Below are 23814 nucleotides of genomic sequence, written 5' to 3' on the forward strand. Positions count from 1 at the left end.
TCAATTTTGTTTATATTATCTTATATAACTTGATAAAAACGTTCCTTACATGATCTTCAATGTGATTCTTGAAATTAATGTGTGATGAAAGACAAAAATTCTTCACAAAACTCAACATAGTCTTGCATTTAATGCACTATCTTGAAGAACACGTGTGTCAAGTTGTACATACTGACTTGTTAAATAAATATGAGGGAACACCAAAATAGAGGAAACAGTGTTTATTGCCGAGCAGCATTTAATTCAGAACACAGCGGCATTATGTTTTAGCCAAATAACTGTAGGCTCGAGGTGACAGCAACAGTCAGTGCAACCAAAATGACTCTTCACATTAAAAACAAGAACACACTGAAGAGGGACACAGTAGAGTAAAAAATAATAAAATAAAATCAATGAATTCATGTGTTTGTAAAGGGTAAACATAATGAACACTGATAAACTGCACCCTGACACCCAGCTGTGGGCAACATTCGAGTTTGTCAACAACATGCAAATTGTTAACAACAGAAATGAAATATATGTTAAATAGATTATGTAGATTATCTGTTACATATCAAATGTGGGTATATATATGCATTTCCCTTAGAGCAAATCACTCATATATTATCTGTGTCATATGTGCATATTACTGTAGAAATATTAAAAATCTGTTTGGTCCAGGTTTTAGACACAGTCTGTAAACATTTTTACCGGGAAAAAAACAACAAAAAACATTAGATATGTGCTGCCTGTTGAGCATATAGTCCCAGTAAGTGCCTCATTGTCTACTGAGGAAAGCCCATTACCAAAATCCATTGCGAAATCCACCAGTTTAACACTGCCTGGTTAACTGGTAAACACACATACGTGGTAAAACATGATTTGACACATACATCTAATTAAAGGCAAACACTCTTCATTTCAGCATTACTATAAATAAACAAATAGACTTTTGTTTATTTAAATATTCATGGATTATTACTGATTTGAGTGTCGGTAATGTCTCCACCGGGTGGCGAGCAAATTGGATCTATTCTGTGCATTTTAACACCAAATAAAATCCAACTAACAGAGAATACACAGTTTAGAATGAGTGTTATCACCAAAAAAATAGGTCTTAAATCATGTTGTACACGTTATGTTAACAGCCACAGTCGATTATTAATGTACAGTTTGGCCTCATTCACAATGACGGCACACATCTGGGCTTCATTCATACAGAAGAAACAACATTAGAGTCCGACGAGCTTATGTGCTGATCAGCAGCCGTCTGTCTGTCCGACTAGTGCACCTGAACTTCATGTGGCAGCAGCTGACAGCCGCTGCTGACATGAGTGAGGACTTTCTGTTTCAGCTGGGCCACTTGCTCCCTCAGCAGACTCGCCGTCGAGGCCAGATCGGTGTTTTGGTTTTTCAGCGTTTTGACCTTGTCCTCCAGTCTGGAGATCCGCTCCAGTTTGCGCATCCGACACTTGGACGCCGCTATCCGGTTCCTGAGCCTCTTCCTCTCGGCTTTCATGTGCTCCTGTGACTCCATGTCTATGGGAGACAGTGGCGGGCTGTCCCCGAAGCTCTGCACGTCCGGGACCGTCTGAGGCTCCTCCTTCGCTGGTTGGACCCGCGAGAGCTCCGGAGGGGTTCCCCCGAAATGAAGCGTCGGAGGAGGCGGGAAAGGGACCGTGTCCGTGGCGTAGTTGACAGTGGTTCCCAATGGCCCGCTGCCGTAGCTGTTCAGGTTTGTATACACCAGGGGATCCGGCTGCACGGACACCGGGGCGATGTTGGCGCTGAGCTCCAGGCTGCTGCCGGTCTGCTCGGCTCCGGTCAGCTGGTTCTGCTTGTGTAAATCCTCCAGCGCCTTCACGAAGCCCTCCGCGAACTCCTGCTCGTCCGTGACCGTCTTGGGGAACAGAAACTGGGCGCTGGTTGGGGTTGTGGTGACCATGCCGTTGGACTGGATGATGAGCCTCTCCAGCTCCGGTGAGGCCAGCTTGAGGAGCCCCAGGTCCGGGGAGCTGAGGATGCTCTCGGCGTCGCGGAGATGAGGCTTGAGGTCTGAGTCGAAGTTAATATCCTTCTTCATCATTCTTCTCGTGGTTGAAACTGATCTACAGAGTCCTGCCCATTACCTCACAGAGACGAACCTTCGTGTTAAAATATCTTTAGATTTAATTGTAATATTATATTTTCTCTCCTCACTGAAGCTGCTGGTCCTCTGCTCTCGCACAGGATCCAAGTGTAAAACACGCCCGTCCTCACTGCCTCGAGCTTTTCTACGTCACACCAGAGTGCGCGCACAGGGCAGAAATTAAATTTTTATTTGAATAAAAATAACCCAGAGAGGAAGAGAAGAGGAGGTCTCACTCTGCGCAACTTTCCGTGATTCATCCCTAATAAAGAAGTGCTGTGTGCATTGTATTGTATTTTAATAAAGTGGTTTCTCCTAAAAATACGTGAGTGTTGTAGACAGTGAGAGTTTCATTGGGCAACATTCCTTTAAATAGGGGGTTAAAGTTGATACATGATCAGTACATTGTTGTTTTATTCACACAATTGCAGTCATGCCAGGGATTTGAGTTAATTTTGAGAGCACTTATGTAAGGGACATCTAGCTTTACCAACTGAGATGTACAGTGTTGATGGTAGTGATGATGGTGATGGTTAAAGTCTGTATAACTCGTGAAGGGTTTACCAAACACTGTACTGAAAAGTCATTCATAGTCTCCAACGGTTGAATCTCAATCTCTAGAACCTGATGCCTTTGGCCACCAAATTAGCAACACGTGCAAATATTGAACATGTAACATTTAGTATGTTAGGTTCATGTTAACGAGTGTCGGTCAAAACTCAACTAACTGAACGGTAACACTTCCAGCTGCTTGCATTATAGTCTGTAAAATAAAACAGAAATAGAAGAAAACATTTTTAATGTTTTTTTTTTTTTTTAAATGTGGATCTTCTCTTCTCTGTGAGTAGCCTAAGGAACAATAAATATACATAAACATTCAACAAAAGAAAAAAAACCTAAATGTATCACACATCATACATATAGCCTGAATTTGGTTTTAAAGGCCCTGCACACCTGGACAGGTGTTTTTGCTTAACTGAGCTAATTAGAGATCGGATCTATGCTGGTCACCTGTGTGTACTGTCCTGTTTTGAAAGGTCCGACAAAAGTACTGGGAAGTAAGGAAGATGTCATTCAATCGCAGTTTGCACGCATCCAGTAAGGCAAATGGGGATACACCTAGTTGTGTTGGGGCTTTTGTTGGCTTCTTTTGTTTAGGAACTGAGGCGCTTATTTTTCAGGAAGTCTATGAATCAATGTCACATCTTTTAAAAGTCCTTTTCTTTATTTAAGGTTTCCATAAAACTAAGAGCATGATTGTTTTGATACCACTGACTGAGAGATGTTAAGTTTTCCCAAAATTGTACATGACATATAATTAATAAAAAACAATCATTATTTTCACTATTTAAGTAACATACATTAACACAACACGTTTAACTTTCCAAATATTTGCCTTATAAAACCACTAATATGAAGCTTATAATGCCTTTCAATGTGTTTAAAGTCACTGAAAGATGACACTGTGGTGTGGATATGAACTCACTATTGAGTAATTCATTGTCTCAATAGATGATCTTTGGTATCAGCTCTGTTGCTATGGAGAAGCAGTATAAACTACAAACAATGGTACATTGTTATTGATGTCATGATGATAATGATTGGTACATGTCTTGCTTCCGTTCTCATAATAATAAATTAAATTAGTAAATTTCAGCACTAAGTTTGTTTTCATCTCCCTTAAAAATACCATTTTTAAAAACTCCAGTAACTGCACTTAAAGAGCTGAAGTCTGTGTATTATTCTTTTTTAGAGTTAATGAATATTCATTACCAGACAGTGTGATATAATGTCAGCTTGCGTATTTCTGTACATTAACAGTTTTTCATTATACATCTTTGTGGTGACAGTGGTCCAGAAAAAAGCTGACATCTTCTCAGAGAACACTGCTCACTTCTGTTTTATGTCCTCAACTAAGACACTCGCTGTTTTTCCTGCAAATCCGAAAATTTGGAGAAGTTGAACCTGAAACTGATTGATTTCAACACTTCCTCTGGTCAGTTAAGAGTTTCAAGATGTTTTTTGGACTAACACTAAACAAACCCATTCAATGAAAAAAGGAGAAAATGATGGTTACAATATCTGCATTTTTACTATAATAGTTTTAGGTTTTCCAATTTCACTTTCCATTGTCAAATTGCAGTCAAACTGGCATCAATTTTAAACTTTTAAAATCATATTTTCCCTTTTTTTCAACATTTATTGGCCAGTAGAAGAGTAAATTAAATTCTCACCACTGTTTCATCTGATACTGATTATCATTTTCTCGTCTGTTTCTTTTAGGGATTGTTGAGTGGGATTGTCGAGGGAGTTGGAAATTTACTGTGCATGTTTGGAAATAACTTCTGGGTTATGGTTGGCAAATCTTGTCAGGATTTTCCAGACAATGCCTCCAGCCATATTCACATTTTTTCTACTTTCCCCAAGCAATTATTTGTTTTAAGCTTATTTAGCTACACCGAATAGTGAATGATTTGTTCTTTTTTTTAATTCAATTTAACAACCAAATTATTAATAATCAGTCAACAGTCAAAAGTGACTTAGACCATGGCTCCTCTTTCCTTAATTGAGAGTCCTCTGGCTTGTAAAGGGTTACACAGAGGAGACAAATGCGTCACAGGTAGGCCTCATCCATCACAGCAAAGCATTGTGCGGGTGGATCACATGATGGACTTTGTGATGTCAGATCTCTTATAGCTGTGGCGGAAATTGAGGTGGGTTGGGCGGGGGGTGAGGGAGTTAGAGGGGGGTAAACCAACAGAGGAAAGATATTTTTGTCTAAAAGCTCAGTGTAGAGAGAGAGACAGTGGGGGTGCTGAGAATGCAGTAAAGGAAAAAAAGGCAGTAACGGGCAAAGGATGTGCAGTAACACGTGCACACACACTCTTTCATTTCCTTTTCCCTTGAATTTCTAACAAACCTACTCAAATCTGAGCAAAATACATCTATAAAGAGTTAAAAGATGTCAAATTCTTAGTTTTTGGACACTGAAGTGTGGCTCACTCTTATAATATTTGTCAATACATATTGATGAATTTCAGCTGTATTTGCTCTTTAAATGTCAATAATCGTCAGTCGTGGAAATAATAATTAAAATGTTACTCACTGTGTTGTAATTAATGTTCAAAGTCAAGAGAGAAGCAGAGTATTTAAACATACTATGGTGAAATGATCACTGTTGAAACACACTGCTGGATTGGTTTGGTAAGGATCAGCATCATTTTTGAGATTGATTTTCTTTTGTTCATCTATATTGAATTAAAAAACATTTTTTTTACCAGTTGTCTTATTCATGAAGGATACAACTACATACATTTAAAGCTACTTTTCAGACATATATCATTTTTTTATTTTTTATTATTTGGGTTTGAGTATCATTTTAATGGTTTATAATCATAGTTACACAATTGTTGGTAATGTGAGTGCACTAAGAGAAGATTCCCGCATACTGCCAGTTCCGACTTTAACAACATTTTTGTGACAATTTCAATCAATTTCAATCAAATTCAGACCAAATTACTTTTTCTTCTGCATTATCTGATTTTGATTTTCCCATGCACCTGTCGACCTGGGCCATGTTCTTGTGGCTTGACTAATTCAGGCTAACATGTTGTTATCAGGCTAAAATAACCCTGTCAATTCTCATCCTGCTAATTTGGCTCTTTTGAAGGCAGTTTTAGAAATGATTTGTTAAACCTGGATGAAATTTTCTTGAATAACCAAAGAGTAGATAGTTAAAACCATGATCAGCATTTATATGATTGGCTGTGTGTTGGTCATATGATTGCTGCACAATATTTCTATTCTCTCCACACTGTCCTCATACACAATTCAATAAAAAATTAAAGAATGTTTAACTGTAGAAATAACAGCAAAGTGAGTTCTGCTAATAATGATTTAATATGTTTTATAGTTCAAATGTCAAATAAGTTGTGGCTCCACCAGTCCTTTACCAGTCAGCATCTTTCAGGCGAGTTTATGTCTTTTTTGAGCATCTCAAATTAAATGTAAATTCCTTTTAAGTGCATAAACTTCTATTTAGTTGTATATTTTATCATGTATGAGTATAGGTAACGGTTCATTATAAAGTAAAATAGTGATAATTACACAATTTTTCAAAATTATATATAATATCACAACTATATCGACATGCTTAGTTTAAAAATCTGAAAATTAGCTCTTGCCTGGTATTCATCCTAAAATGTCTTGGTCATGATCCAGCAAACTGTCAAGTGCACTATAGCAGATTTGGGATCAAAGATTTAAGATTAATTTTAAGACAAATTTGAAGAACCAAGAAATCCAGACTCATGTTAAATAGTCAGCGTTGTAATCTGAGTAACTCAATCATACAGGTATGAAGAATGGGGCCTAGGTGGCCTTTGGGTGCATTAAGGGAGAATTTTTTAATTTGTTTCCATTTAAATTTATTTTATTTATAAGGATAACACACATTAATCAACATTTCTGTAAATGTGCAAGTGCTTGCTAGCTGGCTGATATTAAACTGCAGTCCATTGGCAAGATGGTTCGAAACCTTCACCTTTCTCTGCTCAAATGTGGAAGTCCATGACTGACAATATTACAATGAGTTCAGAATTTAATCAAATTGGAAAATTAAATATTTCAAACTTTGTATTCATTATGAATAAAAATGAAACTGAATGTAGAATTGTCATAGGTTTAGACAAACCTTCACTTTCATTTCAATAAGACAATGTGTCCAAACTTTTGACTGATACTGTAGGTTTTCAAATTGGTAGACAACATGTAACCTAAATGTGGAAATACAACTGCAAACTTTTAAATTGAGAGGATGAAGTTACCCACAAGTTAAACAAAGCCCAAAACAAATGAGTAAAAAAAGGCACCGGATAAAAAGTCAGAGATCAACAATGTAATTAGGCTGGGGATCTTGAATATCTCTGTAAAATTTCATGGAAATACAGTTGAAATATTTCACGGTTTTACGGTGGTAACCACAGTGTTGGACCGTTTGACATTGGCAAACCTGAAGCCACGCTGTTTCACTATGCTGTTTCACTTGAGCAAAGCTAAAACAATGGTGGCAAAATGCTGAAGATGATGGATTACTGAAGACTAGTCTAGTCATGCCTAGTTCATTTATGTAGGTAATGGTAGTGAAATCAGTTACAGTTTGTCAGGGAGGAAGCTATAAACACTTCTGTATCACTTTGTAAAGTATTTCAGCAGAGAGGCATGTGACAGCTAAATGTTTCTCTTCAAACACGAGTCAACAACTTAATATTTCAATAGCAATTATTTTCGTCTGTGACTGTGGTTAATGCTACAAGTCACGGCAAAGAGTGATGAGCTGTCAGGAATGCTTAGTGTTACTGGAACGCTTCAACTTCCGCTGTGCCAGACCTCAATGTGTTTGTATTGAGCAACATGTGATTGGTGTGTGGTTTGTACTTGAAGCTTTCTTCATGATTCATGGAGATGACTAAAGCCTGTAAAGGTCCTTTACATGAATTCTTAGAAATAAGCATCAGACAATAACTTTTAAAGCTAACTTACTTTCACATTCTTTTTCTATTTGAGCCTCGAGAGCTAATGAAGCCCAACACACAAGCTCAGTTTTTATATGCTGTTTCACTGGCAACTGGTTTGGCAAGCGAACATAAATGTTATTAAACACTGTTTAACTTTACAAAGCGTTCTTTCCAAGTGTTGAACGGGGTTGAATGTCAGGTCTGATCCTGGCCAACATTGATAGAGTGCCTGAATGCCACGTATGTGACTGTGTGTGGGGGCATGTACGCTTAAAAATAGAACAGATGTCAAAGAAAACCTTATCGTAGCTATTATTCCATTATGCAGAAGGCATCTATTCTCACTCTGGGTTCACAGAAATATCTTCCATCTGTATCTAGGACACTGTAATATTGTTGAGGATTGTGCTACTATTATAGTCCTTATATATCACTGTATATTTTAGAACATCAAGACCTAAAGGAATAGTTTGACATTTTGGGAATGGAAAGATAGATGAATAGATCTATAAAAAATACAACTCTTATGTCTAACCAATTAGCCTTGTTTAGCATAAAGACTGGAAACAGGGGGAATCAGCTAGCCTGGCACTGTCAAAAGGTACAGGGGGTTACACATGAGACTATTGCTGTGTCTCAAATGTTGTACTTCTGTACCTACACATAATATTTTTTGTGGATAAGTGCGTTCAGTATGGCAAAATGCAGTGCACTATGAGTACCCAGACGTTGCGCTCAAAACAGTCAAAAAGTTGAGTGTGGAACTGTGGACACTTCTCGCCTTCAATGGTCGCCGTCTTGGCTACATAGCAGAAGGTGTGGGACCACTTTTCAAACAGTAAACCACGGCTGAGGCCACATTATACAATGCATTATACATGTGTTTTTTTGCAGTAAGCACCAGTATACTGTTGTCAGATTAATCACTTGTGTTTGTTTTGTTTTTTTCCTTTTTTCGCTTTGATGTCAAAAAAAGGAGAAAAAAAGGAAGGGGGTAGGACTAGAAAAGTTCTTTACTTCATCCTACACCCTTTCGAACATTGAATGGTTATTGTTTTGTTGTCTGTCTAAAAATTTTGCTGTCATTTCTATTTTGTTATAATTCACCGCCTGTTTATTTTGTTTTGTTATTTTAACATGTTTGTATAAATAAATAAACTAAACTAAGATATAAGCCATTAGTAGGTTTATTGTGTCAATTAAGCAGTCTGTGATGATTTGGTTCTGCGAATGCGAATGTTAGCTTGCTAACTAGTTAATCGTCATTTCCAGTAAGTGTGCAACCGCTGTGTTTAATTTGAGTCAACACTACCCTGTCGAAATATGTTTACTACATGGAAGGGTACAAAGGGAAGTGTGTGATTTGAGAACAGTGTATTTCTTTAAGAGAAGCAGTGACTTCCTGGAGTCTCTGCTAGTTACCTGGTAACATCATTGTGATGAAAACCAGGAAGTCACTTCTCTTTGCCAAGAAAAAGTTCAGTACATAAACCCCATAAAACCACAGCCTGTTTTAACACCTCGGTTTGTGCAAATGAGATATAACGTGTCAATTAGTGAGATTTAGAGATGTTGCTTAATGGATTTTGTTACTTTTACAGACTTTAATTCACCATAAATATGTGAGGTTTTTATTAAAACCAATATAAGAAAATAAAACCCCTATTACTAAAGGTAAAACAATTAAGTGGTCCATTGGATACAATGGAGGGAGAGATATATTAGTGTGCATTTTTTTCAAAGGATGGTTGTTACCTTAGGAAACTGGCAGTCACCATAAATATGTAAAAAAGAAGGATCTCCAAAGCAACATCTCCAAAGTGAGAACATGCCACTCTTCATTTCATTAGTAATTGGGTTAAAATAATGTTCTAGAATTTAAATGAAAGGCTTAGTTTGAGTTTAAGATCAGGGTTTTGGGAGTAGTATTACTCAGATGTAAATGAAGAGAATAGAAATCTGCAAAAATGTTGGTAGGTTTGCGTGAGTCCCACTGGCCTGCTCCATTGGCCCTGGTGACGTAGTTTCAAAGTGTAGGTGAGGTTCCATACAGTACTCACGAGAGCACAAAAAGTGAGAGACAGTGTGTGAATCTACTTTTGGTTTGCAAAAAAAAGAAAGAAAAAGAAAATTTGCTCATGTGCCCACGCAAAACGCACACTGACAATTTCACACACGCAACCACAAAACCTCACCAGGCCTACACCTATTCTATAGTTATACATTAGCTGCCGAATGAAAACTGACAAAAGTATTTCATATTCAAGTAATATTGTTTTCCAGAGCAGGTTAGGTTTGTTACATTTGTGCATATATTTCTGTTGTGGGGAAACACACCCAAATATTACATATTTAGGTAATGACGTGAACAAAAATTTCCCACCAACGTATTTAAATTGAACAAATGTTTTTTGTTTGTTTACTACTGTGTTTTATACTTTAGCTATGTATTTGTTTTATTTTTTCCTTACTTATTTAAGATTGTGGCTTCTTTCCTGACTTCTCTGTTACTAACAATGTAGTATGGTGCTTTGTAAACTTCAAGCCTGTTTCCCTCTTAATATTTTGTTGCCACAACAACAATACAGTCCCACAGTCTTAAAAATATTTCTTTTTTTGGCAGGGGTAGCACATCCTGTAGCAGCATCACACTTTGGCTCTGTGACTCTGTAATATATATGGAAAGTAAGATGAAATGTTAACGAACATGTCACGTTAAAAAGCAAAACTCTCCATTTTCCAGCTCGGATACGAAACAGAAAAATGTAAATTATGTTTTGTGGAAATGTTTTCTTACTCTTTAAATGCAATATTATTTTCACCCTTGAGGCTGAGTGTTTTCTATTTAATGTTATCACAAAGACAAACTTAATTTTAGGAAAGGATATGATTTGATAGCCACAGGTTCAGCCATTTATATATCTTGAATGTGTTAAAAGATTATTGAAACCTCTGCATTTGAATGTGGGAGGGCAACAGCTTGATCTGCCACATCCGTACAGAAACTCTGCAGCTGCTTGGCGGCACAGTGGCTCTCAGTGGTTGATACTGCCTCCTCACAGCAAGCAGGTCCTGGGTTCTGATCCTTTCTATATAGGACTTTTCTGTTCTTCCCATATCTGTGTGGGCTTTCTCTAAGCGCCCAGATGTCCTCGCACAGTTCAAAGACATGCAAGTCAGATATTTAAAATGGCCCATATACCTGTTACAAATGTTCCTTAGATAGTGTCATGTAATCCATATTCAGGCAGTCTCCTGGCTTAAATATGGCATTGTCATTGTCTAACAATTATTTATGACAAGTAGCTTGGTCTGAATGCTGTCTACAACTAAACTTGAAAAATTACAAATTCTTAAAGAAGCTACTAAACCCTCAAGCAATGTGCAAATATATTGTGGTTTATGGTAAGCATATGTTATTATATGTATGTGTCTATAAATGTCTTGCAATTGTTAATGATAACTCTCACCTAAACCTAATTTTGTGGAAAAAAACATGCAAAATGAAGCTGAAATATTTCCTAAAAGAGGCTTGTCTCTGCTTTTGACCCTGACTACACTGATGTACCACAGGCATGTATCTTCATGCTCTTCTCACATCTACCTGGCAGCTTGTGACAATGTGAGGGACTGATATTGATTTGATCTAATTTTATAGTCATTTTATTGAACTTGTGGATATTTATCTGTCCATTTCATTCGGATATTGCAGTCTATATCATGAAACACTAAACTAAAGTTTGTCACAAACAGGTCCAAGGTGACGTTTTTGAACTGCTTGTTTTTTCCAAACAAAAGTAGGCTACAAAACCCCATAGTTATATAACAGAGAAAAGCAGCAAATCCTCCCATTTGAAAAACTGGAACAAGCAAATGTTGACTGATTATTTATTCTTATGACGGACCAATCAACTAATGTATTAATTGTTTTAGTTCTAGATAGTTTACATTATTGAACACGACTGCATTCAAAGTGTACAATGGGAAACATTATCAACAAGTAATGGAACATATTAAAAATTAATTTTAAAAAAACAACTAGTTTGCCCAATTGATCATTTCAAGCCCCGTATAATACTCCTATAATGTTCAAAAAGGGACTTACAGGCAACTGATAGTGTTTACTGACTTTACAATAAGCTTGACATGTTTTATATTTTTAAATCTAATTTCTACAATAAATAAAGGTTTTTAACACATTTCTCTACAGTGATTTCAGCAATGTATTGATACCATGGATGTATTATAAGAGCTCTAATCCATGACTGATACATCATGAATTTACCAAGCGAGTAATGGCGGGTCTGAAACAAGTAAACTATAAAAGACTTTTATATACTTTCCTTGGTCAGAAAGTGAAGCCAATGCCAAAGTACCTTAAACCTGCATTCTCTCTAATGGTCAGCAGGGGGCGACTCTACTAAATTAACTCCAGAAAGAGGTCAGAAAAGAACTCTGCTTCTAGCTGATTTATTACCTCAGTAAACACATTCCTAATGAGTTTATTGTCTCAATAGCTACTTCAAAGTCTTCTTCAATACAGCAAGATGTAGACCATTTTTAAAATGACGGTCTAATTTAATTCATTGCATTACCTTGTTTAGCTAACCTTAGCCGTCACTAACTCTGTGTTTCCAGTTAATAAAAGTAATATCTTGGCGGCCTATCTTATCTAGTCTTGTTCAATGTTTGGCTGCACGAAAAGACCACCCAAGGAAGCAACCATTTTGTTTTTGATGGTTTTAAACCCGTTTTCCGCTAGCATAAATTAGCATTAGTATTATCAGATGTAGGCTGTAAATGAACCATGCTCACCGCGCTAGTAGCTGGTGTCAACATCAGCTCCACCTTCATGTTCCAATATGATCATCATTTCTGGCTCCTAAAATCCAAGTTGACGGAGGTTCAAATTGTAGTGATGGGTCCTAGCCAGTCAGGTAGGAACTAAGGTCATGCTGTATGGAGTTGCAGGGGATCAATAAAGGAGTTACTCAAGTACCTGAAGCCTGCGTGGTTCATGAGCGGTTTGCAGTTATACGGGTTATACCAATAAATAACTGAACACAAATAGCAAAGTCCACGGTTGTCAAGGTGGCTAGCGTTACATCCTCTTTTTTTCACATTCCATGTAATTTACCTACATTTATTTAAGCTTGATAAGGAAAAATCCATAACATGCTGTAGCAACGGTGCGCAGATGATATCAGCCTCAGATATTAATTTACCAGGTGTGTCAAGAGAGGTGGTGCACTGGTCCAAACTAGAACCAATGCTCACTTCTGGGTATCTCATTTTACTCAGCACTTCTTAATGTTGGTTGCTACACGAGTGGGTCATACTAATATTACGGTTATTAGCTAGAGCCTAAAATGAGTGTAGCCTATGCTTGATTTACACTGACATTGGAAGCACCTTCAGCAGTAGTCACCCCCTCTGACAAGTTTGTGAGATAGCTAATCAGTCTTTAAACACTACTCTGAAATCAATAGTACCTTGTTTATTTGTAGTAGCCTGTGGTAACTGATAAAACGTATGTTGGCACTGCTCTTTTTTCCCCGTTACTTCCCGCCTTCCCAAAATGACCACATAGCATTAGCAGTTAACACTTTCTCATGGTTTCAAAATGACCAGTGAGAAACCACTGTTTGACTGACTTCCTTCTTTCTGTCCCTTGCACAGCAGGCATCTACCAAGCTGAGGAACCCTCAAGCATAAAAACAAAACTTAAAATCTCAACCACCTCCAGGGCCTGTGACCTCCATGTGGACTGGTGAGTGTGTGGGGCCTTTGGGGATGAATACAGTATCACAGATAAAACATCAAAGATACTAAAACAAGATTATTCAAAACCTTCGCAACTTCTATCATCTCAATTCAAGGGATAAAAATATGCCTGGGAAAGAGTAGCATTTCTGTGAACTGAATGAAGAGAGAGAGAGAGAGAGAGAGAGATGCAGAGCGTGGGTAGAAATGTTTTCCTGGCAGGGTGGGATTAGATGCAGTTCCATAAATATGTTGGGCAGCTTGGTATACTTTGTGCCCAGTGGTAAAAATAGGCCTTCTTCCCGAGGGAAGTGATGACGTCTGCAGCCTGCCTGCATCAGCGGCCACAAGTCGCTTTCATCCTCATACTGGAAGAGGCAGAGAGACAAAGTGTGGGGGAAGCATCAATGATCACCATGGCAACACATGCAGAGTGACGCAGGTAAAAGCAATAGACAGAAAGAGAGGTAGGGATTGGCTGGCGACTGCAGTTGTGTGTGTGTGTGTGTGTGTGTGTGTGTGTGTGTGTGTGTGTGTGTGTGTGTGTGTGTGTGTGTGTGTGTGTGTGTGGCAGAGATGTGTGGGTGGTAAAGAAGAGGAGGAGGGACTCAGAAGCCCAGCACTGAGATTAGCCCCCACATCCTCAACACACACACACACACACACACACACACACACACACACACACACACACACACACACACACACATACACACACACACACACACACACACACACACATGCACACAGTCCAAGCCTGTTAGCACGGTCAACAATTCAGCCTAGCAATGAGATGATATGATTTAGCATGCTTCTTGAGCACTGACCTCAGAGGCAGCGGAAAATAAATTATTTTCCTCTCTCGCAAATGCCATCTTGGATATTATGCATGCATGCATTCTGGGAGGAAAATGTTCACAGCACATTCCCCCCACATGAACTCAACCTATCCTGCTGTTTCATTTTAGTGCCATTAAAAAAGACCTTTTGGCAACTCAGCTGCTTTGGCAAAACCTTGTTGCTGAATTTAATTACATTTCAAAGGTTATTCTGCCCTCTAGTCTTTTTCTTTGCTGCTATCTTCCAGTAGTGTCTCCCAGTCCTCTTTTACAACTCTTCCATTTTATTTTATTTTATTTAGTCTTTTTTTTTTTTTTTTACAACTACAGATAAAGTGATGTTTCATCTTGTCATTAATGATATACAATGGATATGTCAACCTGCAATCTAGTAAATGTATAATTATGAATATGAGTCCAGTATTTACTGAGTAATAAGTTGGATGGCATGAGCATCCACTGCTGGGGCTGTAGTACTCCATTAATATCCACACTGGGTTCATTGTCCAATGCATAATTGATGTAGTTACATGTATATATCAGAGAAAAGACAAAGTATTGGGTGTATTGTTGGGAATAAAAATAAAGTATTAATATTCAGAGAAAAAATAAGTTGTCAAAAAGCTTACAGGGAGCTGCACTTCAAAAAATTGTGTGCCTTCAAAAAGTCAGCAGGAATGTGTATCACAGCACCTATGTGTGGGCTTGTCTGCTCTGATAGTAGAGCTTGATGAGATACAAACGAAACAGGGGCCTGCTCATCAAAACATTTTACCATAGAGGTAATAATGGTGAAAAACTCTGTAGTATAACTTTAGATATACAGGCCATTTTATGGTGTCCTTGAAACTGTTGTCTCACGCAGATCACAAAAAATACATCAGAAAGGAGTCTGGTGTTGACAGGTCATCCTCCATAGAAAGTTCCTTCAGCCATGATCAAGTTGCTGCTTTATTTCATAACACACCATCGTACATGTTACAATGTCATGGATTTCAGCTTAAACAGTTTGCAGAGGTTTCATGTTATTGTCCTCCAGTAAACGTATCTGTTAACTTTGACCACATAAGCACTAAAACATCCTGACTTGGCCAAGAGGCAACCAGAAGGTCAGCAACCACAGATCAGTTCAAACTAGCAACATTATCATGATGACTAAGGCAGATTGGAGTTTAAGAGGCAGGCAAGACAGAGTTTGACACACTAAGGCAGATAAGTAGCATATAGTACACAAACTGTCAAGGGAAAAGTATTGACAGAGGGCTTATATAAAGCTAGGCCAAGGGAAAAGCTGCACAGTTTAGGTGACGGCTGAGGCAGGAAAGCTCTCCAGTGACAGCTGCTGGACAGGTGGGGAATGGCAGGGTCTGAAAAGAGCACGAAAAGGGCTGGAAATGACATTGATGGTTGGAGCTGAAAACAAAGGAAGACTGGGAAGAGGGTAGATTGGCACTAATCATCACATAATATCATATGTGTGTCCCAGGAGGATTTTGGGTTTAATTTCACTTCAGATTCTTTATCACACATTAGTGGGTCAGCAGCAAAATGTCAGTTGTCTAACAGTTGTCTAGGTATGTTACTCTAGAAAAGATCTATTTGCCCATCTGAAACATGCACATACCATCACTTAACACACCAGTGTCTAATCACACTCATAGCACTAACACTTTTTCTCCGCTAAGGATAGTCTGTGCTTATTTGGATGGTGCTACAATACAATGTACTGGGGATTGCATATGATATACTTAAAGTAACAACCATCCACTGCAAAGTACCCCATGGTGTTTGATTCTAAAAGTGTATCACTTTGTAACACAGATTATGAGGTAAGGAACAGTTTAAAGGTTAGAGTGTTGGACTTTGGCTCTGGAAATTCATTCCTGTTTTATCAGCAGGCTTGGCATCTCTTGGGCATACTTTTTCCTTGCACCTGGACTTCTTTTATTTATTTTGTATGTCTGTCATTTTTTAGTTTTGTAAATCCAGTTTTGTTAGTTTTGTCAGTAAATAAATCCTTTTATGTAGTGTGCGATAATCTACTCTTCACTAGGATTTTATTGAATTTAAGTTGTATATGTATTTTGATCCAATCCTCCTCCTCCTGCTTCCTACAATCATTCAGATTGTTAAAAGTTTACATGAAACAAGGAGACATTAGAACTAGGGATGTCCTGATCCAGCTTTTTGCACTTCCGATCCAATACCGATATTGTAGCTTTTAGCATCGGCCGATACCGATACCGGCCGATCCAAGCATGTATTAAAGATTAAAGATATTTACTTATTTTGTTGTTATACTCATGTTGAAAAGGGTTTTACTCTTAAGAACAACTAGCCAACCTAATTAGGTTAGTTTGAATAATCCACAATGGTTGGTAATGAGAAGCTGACCTGTTTATTCTTAACAGGGTTAAATAAACACAAAATAGACAAAATAATAAATAGTCAATTAACCACACAAAGTGAATTGGCATCAGTGCTCTGCTCTTGAACAACAAGAGTGTAAACCAAGGCTTACCTACATCGGTGCGCTGGAAAACACGGACCGGAGTTTGGAAAACAAACTGGATCGGGAGTCCGGATCGGGATTTTCCCGTGCAGGCCGATCCGATATTGATATGCATTTTTTTGCTAATATCGGCGGCCGATCCGATCCAAATATCGGACCGGGACATCCCTAATTAGAACTACTATTATAGCACTAGTACTTAGTATTGTCTATCAGGTAAATTCCACTGCGCAGTGTTGTTTTAGTTAGATTTATGTCCTATTTATGGTCTGATCATAAAGTCATGACTGTAGCGTCTTGATAGGGAATGAGGTTTTGAGAGAGAAATTGTTTTAGATAAATCAATATTGCCACCTAATGGCTGCTAATGAGTATGTCTGTGTAGTGCAGTGTAGAACATGTCACTGAACATTGTGGGCATGGTAATACTGTCCAGATCCAAAACATCAGTATTGGGGCACTGTCCTCTATAAAATGATAATATAGTGTATGTTATGTATTATATAGTTTTAAATACACAGCTGTTTCAGATGTTAAAGAAATATTTTCTTTATTCTCATCTGAAATGCACTTTATGCTTCCTTCTTTTTGTAAAAGCAGTCTATATATTAGTATTTTCATGTTTTATATTATGTAAGTGATAATGACATTCTGCTTGAAAAATGCCTTCAAAATGTGTTCTCTTTAAGGATGACTTAACACAAAACAACAGCCACACCCTTCACTGTAAATGAAAACGAAAGTAAATGCTTGACTTATATAAGGAACATCGTCTGTTCACAGTTTCATTGCTAACCATGCATGGAAGCAGAGCAAACAAGGTACGTGATTTGAACAAGTCAATTAATGTTACTGGTCAGCTGATAAACTGATCTTGAGAATAATGCAATAAATTATGTTGGCTATAATATTCCAGGTAGAGTACTTTATTAAAATGCCCTCAAAACTAGTTCTAAGGGAAAATGTAACACAAATCCACAGCCGCACTTTTTACTGTAAATGAAACTAAAAGTAAATGCATGACCCTCAGTAAGCTATTTAATGTCAGCTATCAGCTCAGAATTTTAGTATCGACCATGTAAGGAAGCAGAGCAAACAAGGTAAGTGATTTGAACAAGTCAATCAGTGTTTCTGCTCAACTGATAAACTGAATTTGAGAATAATGCATTAAGTTATGCTGGCTACAATATTCCAGATAGATGGGTACGTAGATGGAGTACTTTATTAATCTCAAATGGGAATTAAGGGAAAGGCCTTAATATATGTGTTGTGTGTCAGTGCTTCCGACTGATTCTTAGGAGATTTGCTAAGATAATCCTGCACTGTGTTTAGGTGAAAGAATTTGGCACAGAAAGAGGAAATCAGAGAGCAAGAAGGAAGTAAGACACATTAGCCTAAATTATTTTTTAATATTGCAGGATTATTACAAATATGAAACAGAAAGACCCAAAACCTTATGTAGTTTTTTAACATGCCAAATTACTATTAAGTACAGCAGCCTGTTAAACTAGTCTTCACACAGATAAGTTCCTGAAGTACAATTCTTATCTACTTTAATTTTCGGAAATAACTAAAATAAATGGGAAAACTAAGTTTCTGAAAGTTTCATAATTTCTACTTAAATATTCAACAAGTACATCACAATGTCTGCCCCCATTCATAATGTGTTTTTTTAACAGGTACATCATGTTCTGCCCTGATTGTGGGATTCAAGTGGAAAGTTCATATAAATTCTGTCCTGAATGTGGCTTCAAGTTATCTGCCTTGACTCAAAATAGGACCCAAGGTAAGCTTTCCTGAAAATTATTATTATTGTTTTTTTTTCTTCCTTTTTAAACAAGCCAATAAAAGCTTGACCAAGCCAATAAAAGCTTTTTTATGTGTAACCATAAAACAATGTTCCAGGTGTACTTTTGACCATAGAGTTAAGATTAGAAAACACAAGCCTCGGCTGTTACAACACAAATATACTGATGCCAGTGCTGTATATAGATTTTAATGACGTATCATTTATGTACTATATGGTAGCTGATGGTTCAGTTTGGTTTCTAGTTGTTGGTAAGTTTTTCTTAAAAGTTTGTAATTTATTATTCTGTCATCCCATATGAAGGTGGGAGTATGGTAAAACACTAAAACTGAAACATTTACTGTGGTTAGATATGTCTAATTAATATGTAATAATCGTTACTCAGATGTTGCCACACCAGCACAACATTCAGTCACTGCTGAGGAGAGGAACCAAAAGGAAAATCAAGACCAGGTTCCTAAAGACGTTAAAGAAGAGCAAGAAAAGAGTGCCCAGATTAAGGTGAAATGACTGACATGTTTCATTATCTTTTCAGAATTTTTATGCTAATTCAAATTTTAAAGTAAAGTTTGAAGTTGAGCAATTGTTTTCTTTTCAAAAAGAAAACAGAAAGAGAGCCCATTCTGTTTCAGCATTCTTTCACAATCAGAATCTGAATCTTTGTTTCATATTGCTGAAATTGAAACATGTTTCCTCTGTCTAGTTTACACAGATATGATTTAGAGTGGTAGAGCAAATAAGAACTAAAGCCAAGGACAGTAGAACAGGTTTCTGCAGTGGCAGGAATGTGGTTATAATTAAGTTTCAGTATTATAGACTTTTGAGAGCCTCTATGAGTTTTACAGACACCTGTACTATAAGGTTGATGCCTAGCAAAATAATAAGAGGCTACAAAAAAGGCACTGTATCAAGTATATTTGATTATCCCAACAGATGACATCTGGTTTTACTCACAATAGACATTTCCATTTTATTAACTTGTGTAATTGTGGGGGTTTTTTTGGCTTTTAATGCAACTAATTAGATTATTTCTGCCTCCAGAGTAACTTAACCTCTGGGGAAAGTTTGACAAAGTGAAACTTCTGCTAAACTATCTGCTGAGCTGACTATTTAGACTCTTTTTCAGGGACAGCGGGGCGAAGATGAATCAGGGCCTGCCGGAGATGGTCAAACAAGACTGGACTTGTCCGCTAACAATGACAACCTAACCATACCGGAACTCAAAACCACACCCTCATCCACTGACCAGACACTCTCAGTCACTGCCAGGAAGCTACAGGTCACAGAGAGTTGCAAAGAAGAAGAGAGGCTATCAGGTACAGCATGTGCTCCCAACAGTAATGCTCAGACATGCAGAGAGACAGCCGCTGGATCAAACCTGTCTGTTTCCATGTCACCACCCTCTCCTACACATGCCACTGATAAACTCACAGAACAACAAACAGCGACACCATCAGATATAAGTACAGAAAACAGCCCTGATGCAGTGCAAATTCCTGACAATGAACCAAGTGACAATCATCCTAGGCCACTGTCTAATTCTGCATCATCACTAGCATCAACTCAAGAAACCGGCTCTACTGCATCTGCATCAACAAAGCAAACACCTCAAGAATATGATCCAGTGGCAAAGCAGTCTGCCTCAGAACAGGATAAAGAAAATACAATCTCTCATGAGACACAGAATCTCTCAGAGAGTCCAGAAGATAATGAAAACCCTGAACGGCGTACATTCACTGAACAAAATAAGAGGAAAGAAGGTCAAGGTCAGAGACATCACGTAGATGAGCCAAATACCAAAAAAAACGAGCCTTCACTTGATCCATGTCCAGTTACACGAAAGACAGCCAAAAACATGGAGGTACTAGTATTTCACTTTCAGTTTCCCATTAATTCATATCAGAGTATCTTTATATAAAGAGCTTTAATTATTAAAGCCAATCATACAATTTAATCAGCTGCTTATAATAATATTAATTAATTAATTAAAATTGTTGTGTTATTATTATGATTACTTTTCCTTATTTTCAAACAGCCATAAACCCACCTACCAACCTACCCAATGGCATTATATCTGCCTACTTGCTAATTCCTATTTGCTAAGATAACCATTTGGTATCTTTTCAGGGGCAATTAGTCAGTGATGACTTGGGGCCAACTACGGATCATGTTTCACCACAGGACTCTACAGCCACTATGGAAACCAGAATTTCATCTTCATCCCTCCGCCAGACACTCTCAGATGGCAAACTAGACAGCAACAGCCAACCAGAGCAACAAACAAAGACACCATCAGATGTTAACACAGGAAGCAGCCCTGATGCTGTGACAGTTCTTGCTGATAACCAAACTGGCTTTCATTCCAGGCCATTGTCTAATTCTGCATCTTCACAAAAATCAAAAGCACCTGAAGGGCCTGAGCAAACACCTGATGAGCAAACGTCTCCTGAAATACTAGATGAAAATAAGACAACCTCTCAGACACAAAATTTGTCTGAGATGCCAGAGGAGTCTAGCAATGAAAATTGCACCAACACGGAATTGCAACCAGTCACCCAACAAACCTACAGGAAAGAACACCAGAGTACTGGAGATAAGGTAATTTGCCACACTGTGGAAACAACTTTTCCCATTAGCCATTTCAGAAATTCTTGATGGTGTTTAACTCTCAAACTGACCAAAAACACTTTTTAAAAAGATGTTTTACTCACTTTCTGATTTTCTGGAAGACTCAAATAAGATGATAATTATCGTAGTCATAATATCTACAGTAACAATATTCATCAATTTGACATTAAAACTATTGTGATGGGTACAGACTATTAACTGGGCGGCTGTGGGCGGGCTGTGGCTCAGGAGGTAAAGCGGTCGTCCTCCAATTGGAAGATTGGCGGTTCGATTCCCGGCTCCTCCAGTCTACATGTCGATGTGTCCTTGGGCAAGACACTTAACCCCTAATTGCTCCTGTTGCTGTGCCAACGGTGTATGAATGTGAGTGAATGGTTAGCTTCCTCCTGATGTGCAGGTTGGCACCCTGCGTGGTAGCTGCCATCAGTGTATGAATGTGTGTGAATGGGGTGAATGAGTTGTAGTGTAAAGCGCTTTGAGTGGTCGAAAAGACTAGAAAGGCGCTATATAAGTACAGTCCATTTACCATAACTGTTTAATGTTAATTAATTTGCCCTATATCCAATGGCTCAATTTAGAAGTAAAGACATTAAAATGTATATCATTACCAAACCATGAGACTTATCAGGTATGGTCATTCTAAATTAGACAACTGATAAGGCTGGACATCAGATTCCCATGGACACATTTTGTTGGAACCTGATGTTATTACTGTATACTGTATATTCTACAGCAGATAAGGTAACATCCTGATCATCTGATCATCATTGGTTTAGTTTTTAACCATTTCCAACTTTCACAGTCTGCTGGCAACAAATCAGATGGGAAAACGAACGCACACCAGGCAAAGAGACAGCAATCAGATAACAGCAACGTAGATGTCTCCAGGTCACAGATGCCTGCAGATCCTACCAGCCAGAGTGATGCTGAAGGTGATCTGCTAGTTTCAGCAGATATCCTGAAAAAAGCCATTGAACCTCAGAAAACACACATGTAAGTTACACTATAGGCTATAGGAAATTTAATCAAGAATCAAAATGTTTTCCTAATCTAAAGTATTTATTTGTGTATGATACTATGTATTTTAACCTATTACAAACTATTTTGATTTTTAAATTTTATTTAGAATATATGAAGTTTGCATACTCATTTTTGTACTCCCTTTTCTTTAGCTCATCAGTCGGTGAACAAATACCTGTGTACTTCCATGCTGTCACTTCGAAAGACTTACATCTGGATCCAGAGAAGGATTTGGTTATTCTGAAATCTGAAAAATTGTTTGGAAACTGGGATGAGGGCAGAACAATGAACTTCTCTAAGTATGCCTTATTTAGCTTTTTTTCACAATGATAACATATTTTGCAAATTTTCCATTGGAAACCAATGTGTTCCGATGTTTGTTCCTTACCTGCATGCCCCAACTCTAATAATAACTGCTTCTGTTTCACAGGTCTCTAGGGGACAAGAGCTATCTTATTGAGCAGCGACTTTTGATCCACAAAAACAGCATACATGAGAGCATTCCTTACAAATATGCTGTTTACAAACCCAGTGGAAATTATTATAAGTGTATGTATGAGACAATCTATCAGAAAGACGGAAATCAATACATCAACAGGTGCCTGTCAATCAAACAGGAACAGTTAACACCCAAAGGTATAGTAGACTCATTCATGCTCAGACACAAATTGTATTCATGTTACTATTTTCTTTAGCATATAGTTTCTTTTCTCACAACAATAGGGTGTTATTTTTGTTAATTTTCTGTCTATACATAAATAAATGTATGTATGTATGTATGTATGTATGTATGTATGTATGTATGTATGTATGTATGTATGTATACATTACTGTGTTTAAACAACTAGTACCGCAACATAAACACATACTTAGATTTGATAATTTATTTAACCAGATAGGTCCTATTGAGCTTTGAAAACTCTGATACAAGAGAGCTATGGCTAAGCTACATAAAAAGGTGCAGACAAAATGAATGACACACAATCATGCAAACTATAGCACTAAAACAGACAAAAATACGAAGAAGAAATAAGCAATAAAAGAATCACAGAACAAAGACATTTACCACTGGAGTCATTCATCATATGATTTAGTTGAAAATTCAGTCTGAGATTTCAGCTTCCTCAATTAAATGTTTTTCTTTAGACTGTGCCCTTACCAACGTGAAATTAAGGGCCTTGCTTAGTATGAATGCATCTTTATTAACTACTTGTACCAGACTTGCCTTGCTGTTGAAACAATTAAACATATGCAGTGGACCAGAAGACATTACTGACCCCTGTAATTATTTTTCTGTTGAACTTTTAAGGAGAATGGCACCAGTATGATGATGTCATCCATCCTGATCTGAAGAGCAGTTTCTGGTCTTTCTGGAAATCTCCTGCAGGACCTATAATAAAAGGGAGAGACCAGGCTGGCTGGGAAATGCTAAAGATAATCTTTGACCTTCTTACAACCTGGAATGAACAAAATGTCGACAACTTCTTTGTCCTGCTAAGACAGTTCATGTGTGCATACAGCCATCCTGTTCTTCATGATGGCATAGAAAGATCATGGGGATTACCGTATGGTCCAGAACAGGTAAATGTCAAAGATTCTATAAACGTACATGTTCACAAATT

The 23814-nt window shown here is 37.7% G+C and overlaps 2 protein-coding genes across 2 annotated transcripts in view; one reads left to right on the forward strand and one right to left on the reverse strand.

Annotated features, from left to right (window-relative positions):
- Positions 1–206: 206 nt before the first annotated feature.
- On the reverse strand, positions 207–2217 carry LOC133984652 (transcription factor JunD-like). Its single transcript, XM_062424090.1, has one exon. The coding sequence runs from the start codon at positions 2063–2065 to the stop codon at positions 1262–1264; it is 804 nt and encodes a 267-aa protein (XP_062280074.1). The 5' UTR covers positions 2066–2217; the 3' UTR covers positions 207–1261.
- A 16203-nt stretch (positions 2218–18420) lies between these two features.
- The window catches only part of LOC133985228 (E3 ubiquitin-protein ligase rnf213-alpha-like), a 43341-nt gene continuing 37947 nt past the window's right edge, over positions 18421–23814 (forward strand). The window contains 8 exon segments of the mRNA XM_062424824.1: positions 18421–18523; positions 18930–19045; positions 19671–20405; positions 20672–21142; positions 21975–22165; positions 22345–22491; positions 22623–22828; positions 23502–23773. Of these exon segments, the coding sequence (XP_062280808.1) occupies positions 18424–18523; positions 18930–19045; positions 19671–20405; positions 20672–21142; positions 21975–22165; positions 22345–22491; positions 22623–22828; positions 23502–23773 (2238 nt within the window). The 5' untranslated portion in view covers positions 18421–18423.

Source organism: Scomber scombrus, chromosome 8, assembly GCF_963691925.1.
Source record: "Scomber scombrus chromosome 8, fScoSco1.1, whole genome shotgun sequence".
Lineage (NCBI taxonomy): Eukaryota > Metazoa > Chordata > Actinopteri > Scombriformes > Scombridae > Scomber > Scomber scombrus.

Coding starts and splice junctions, on each gene's coding strand:
- LOC133984652 (XM_062424090.1), bottom strand. CDS start 2,065: ATGATGAAGAAGGATATTAACTTCGACTCAGACCTCAAGCCTCATCTC.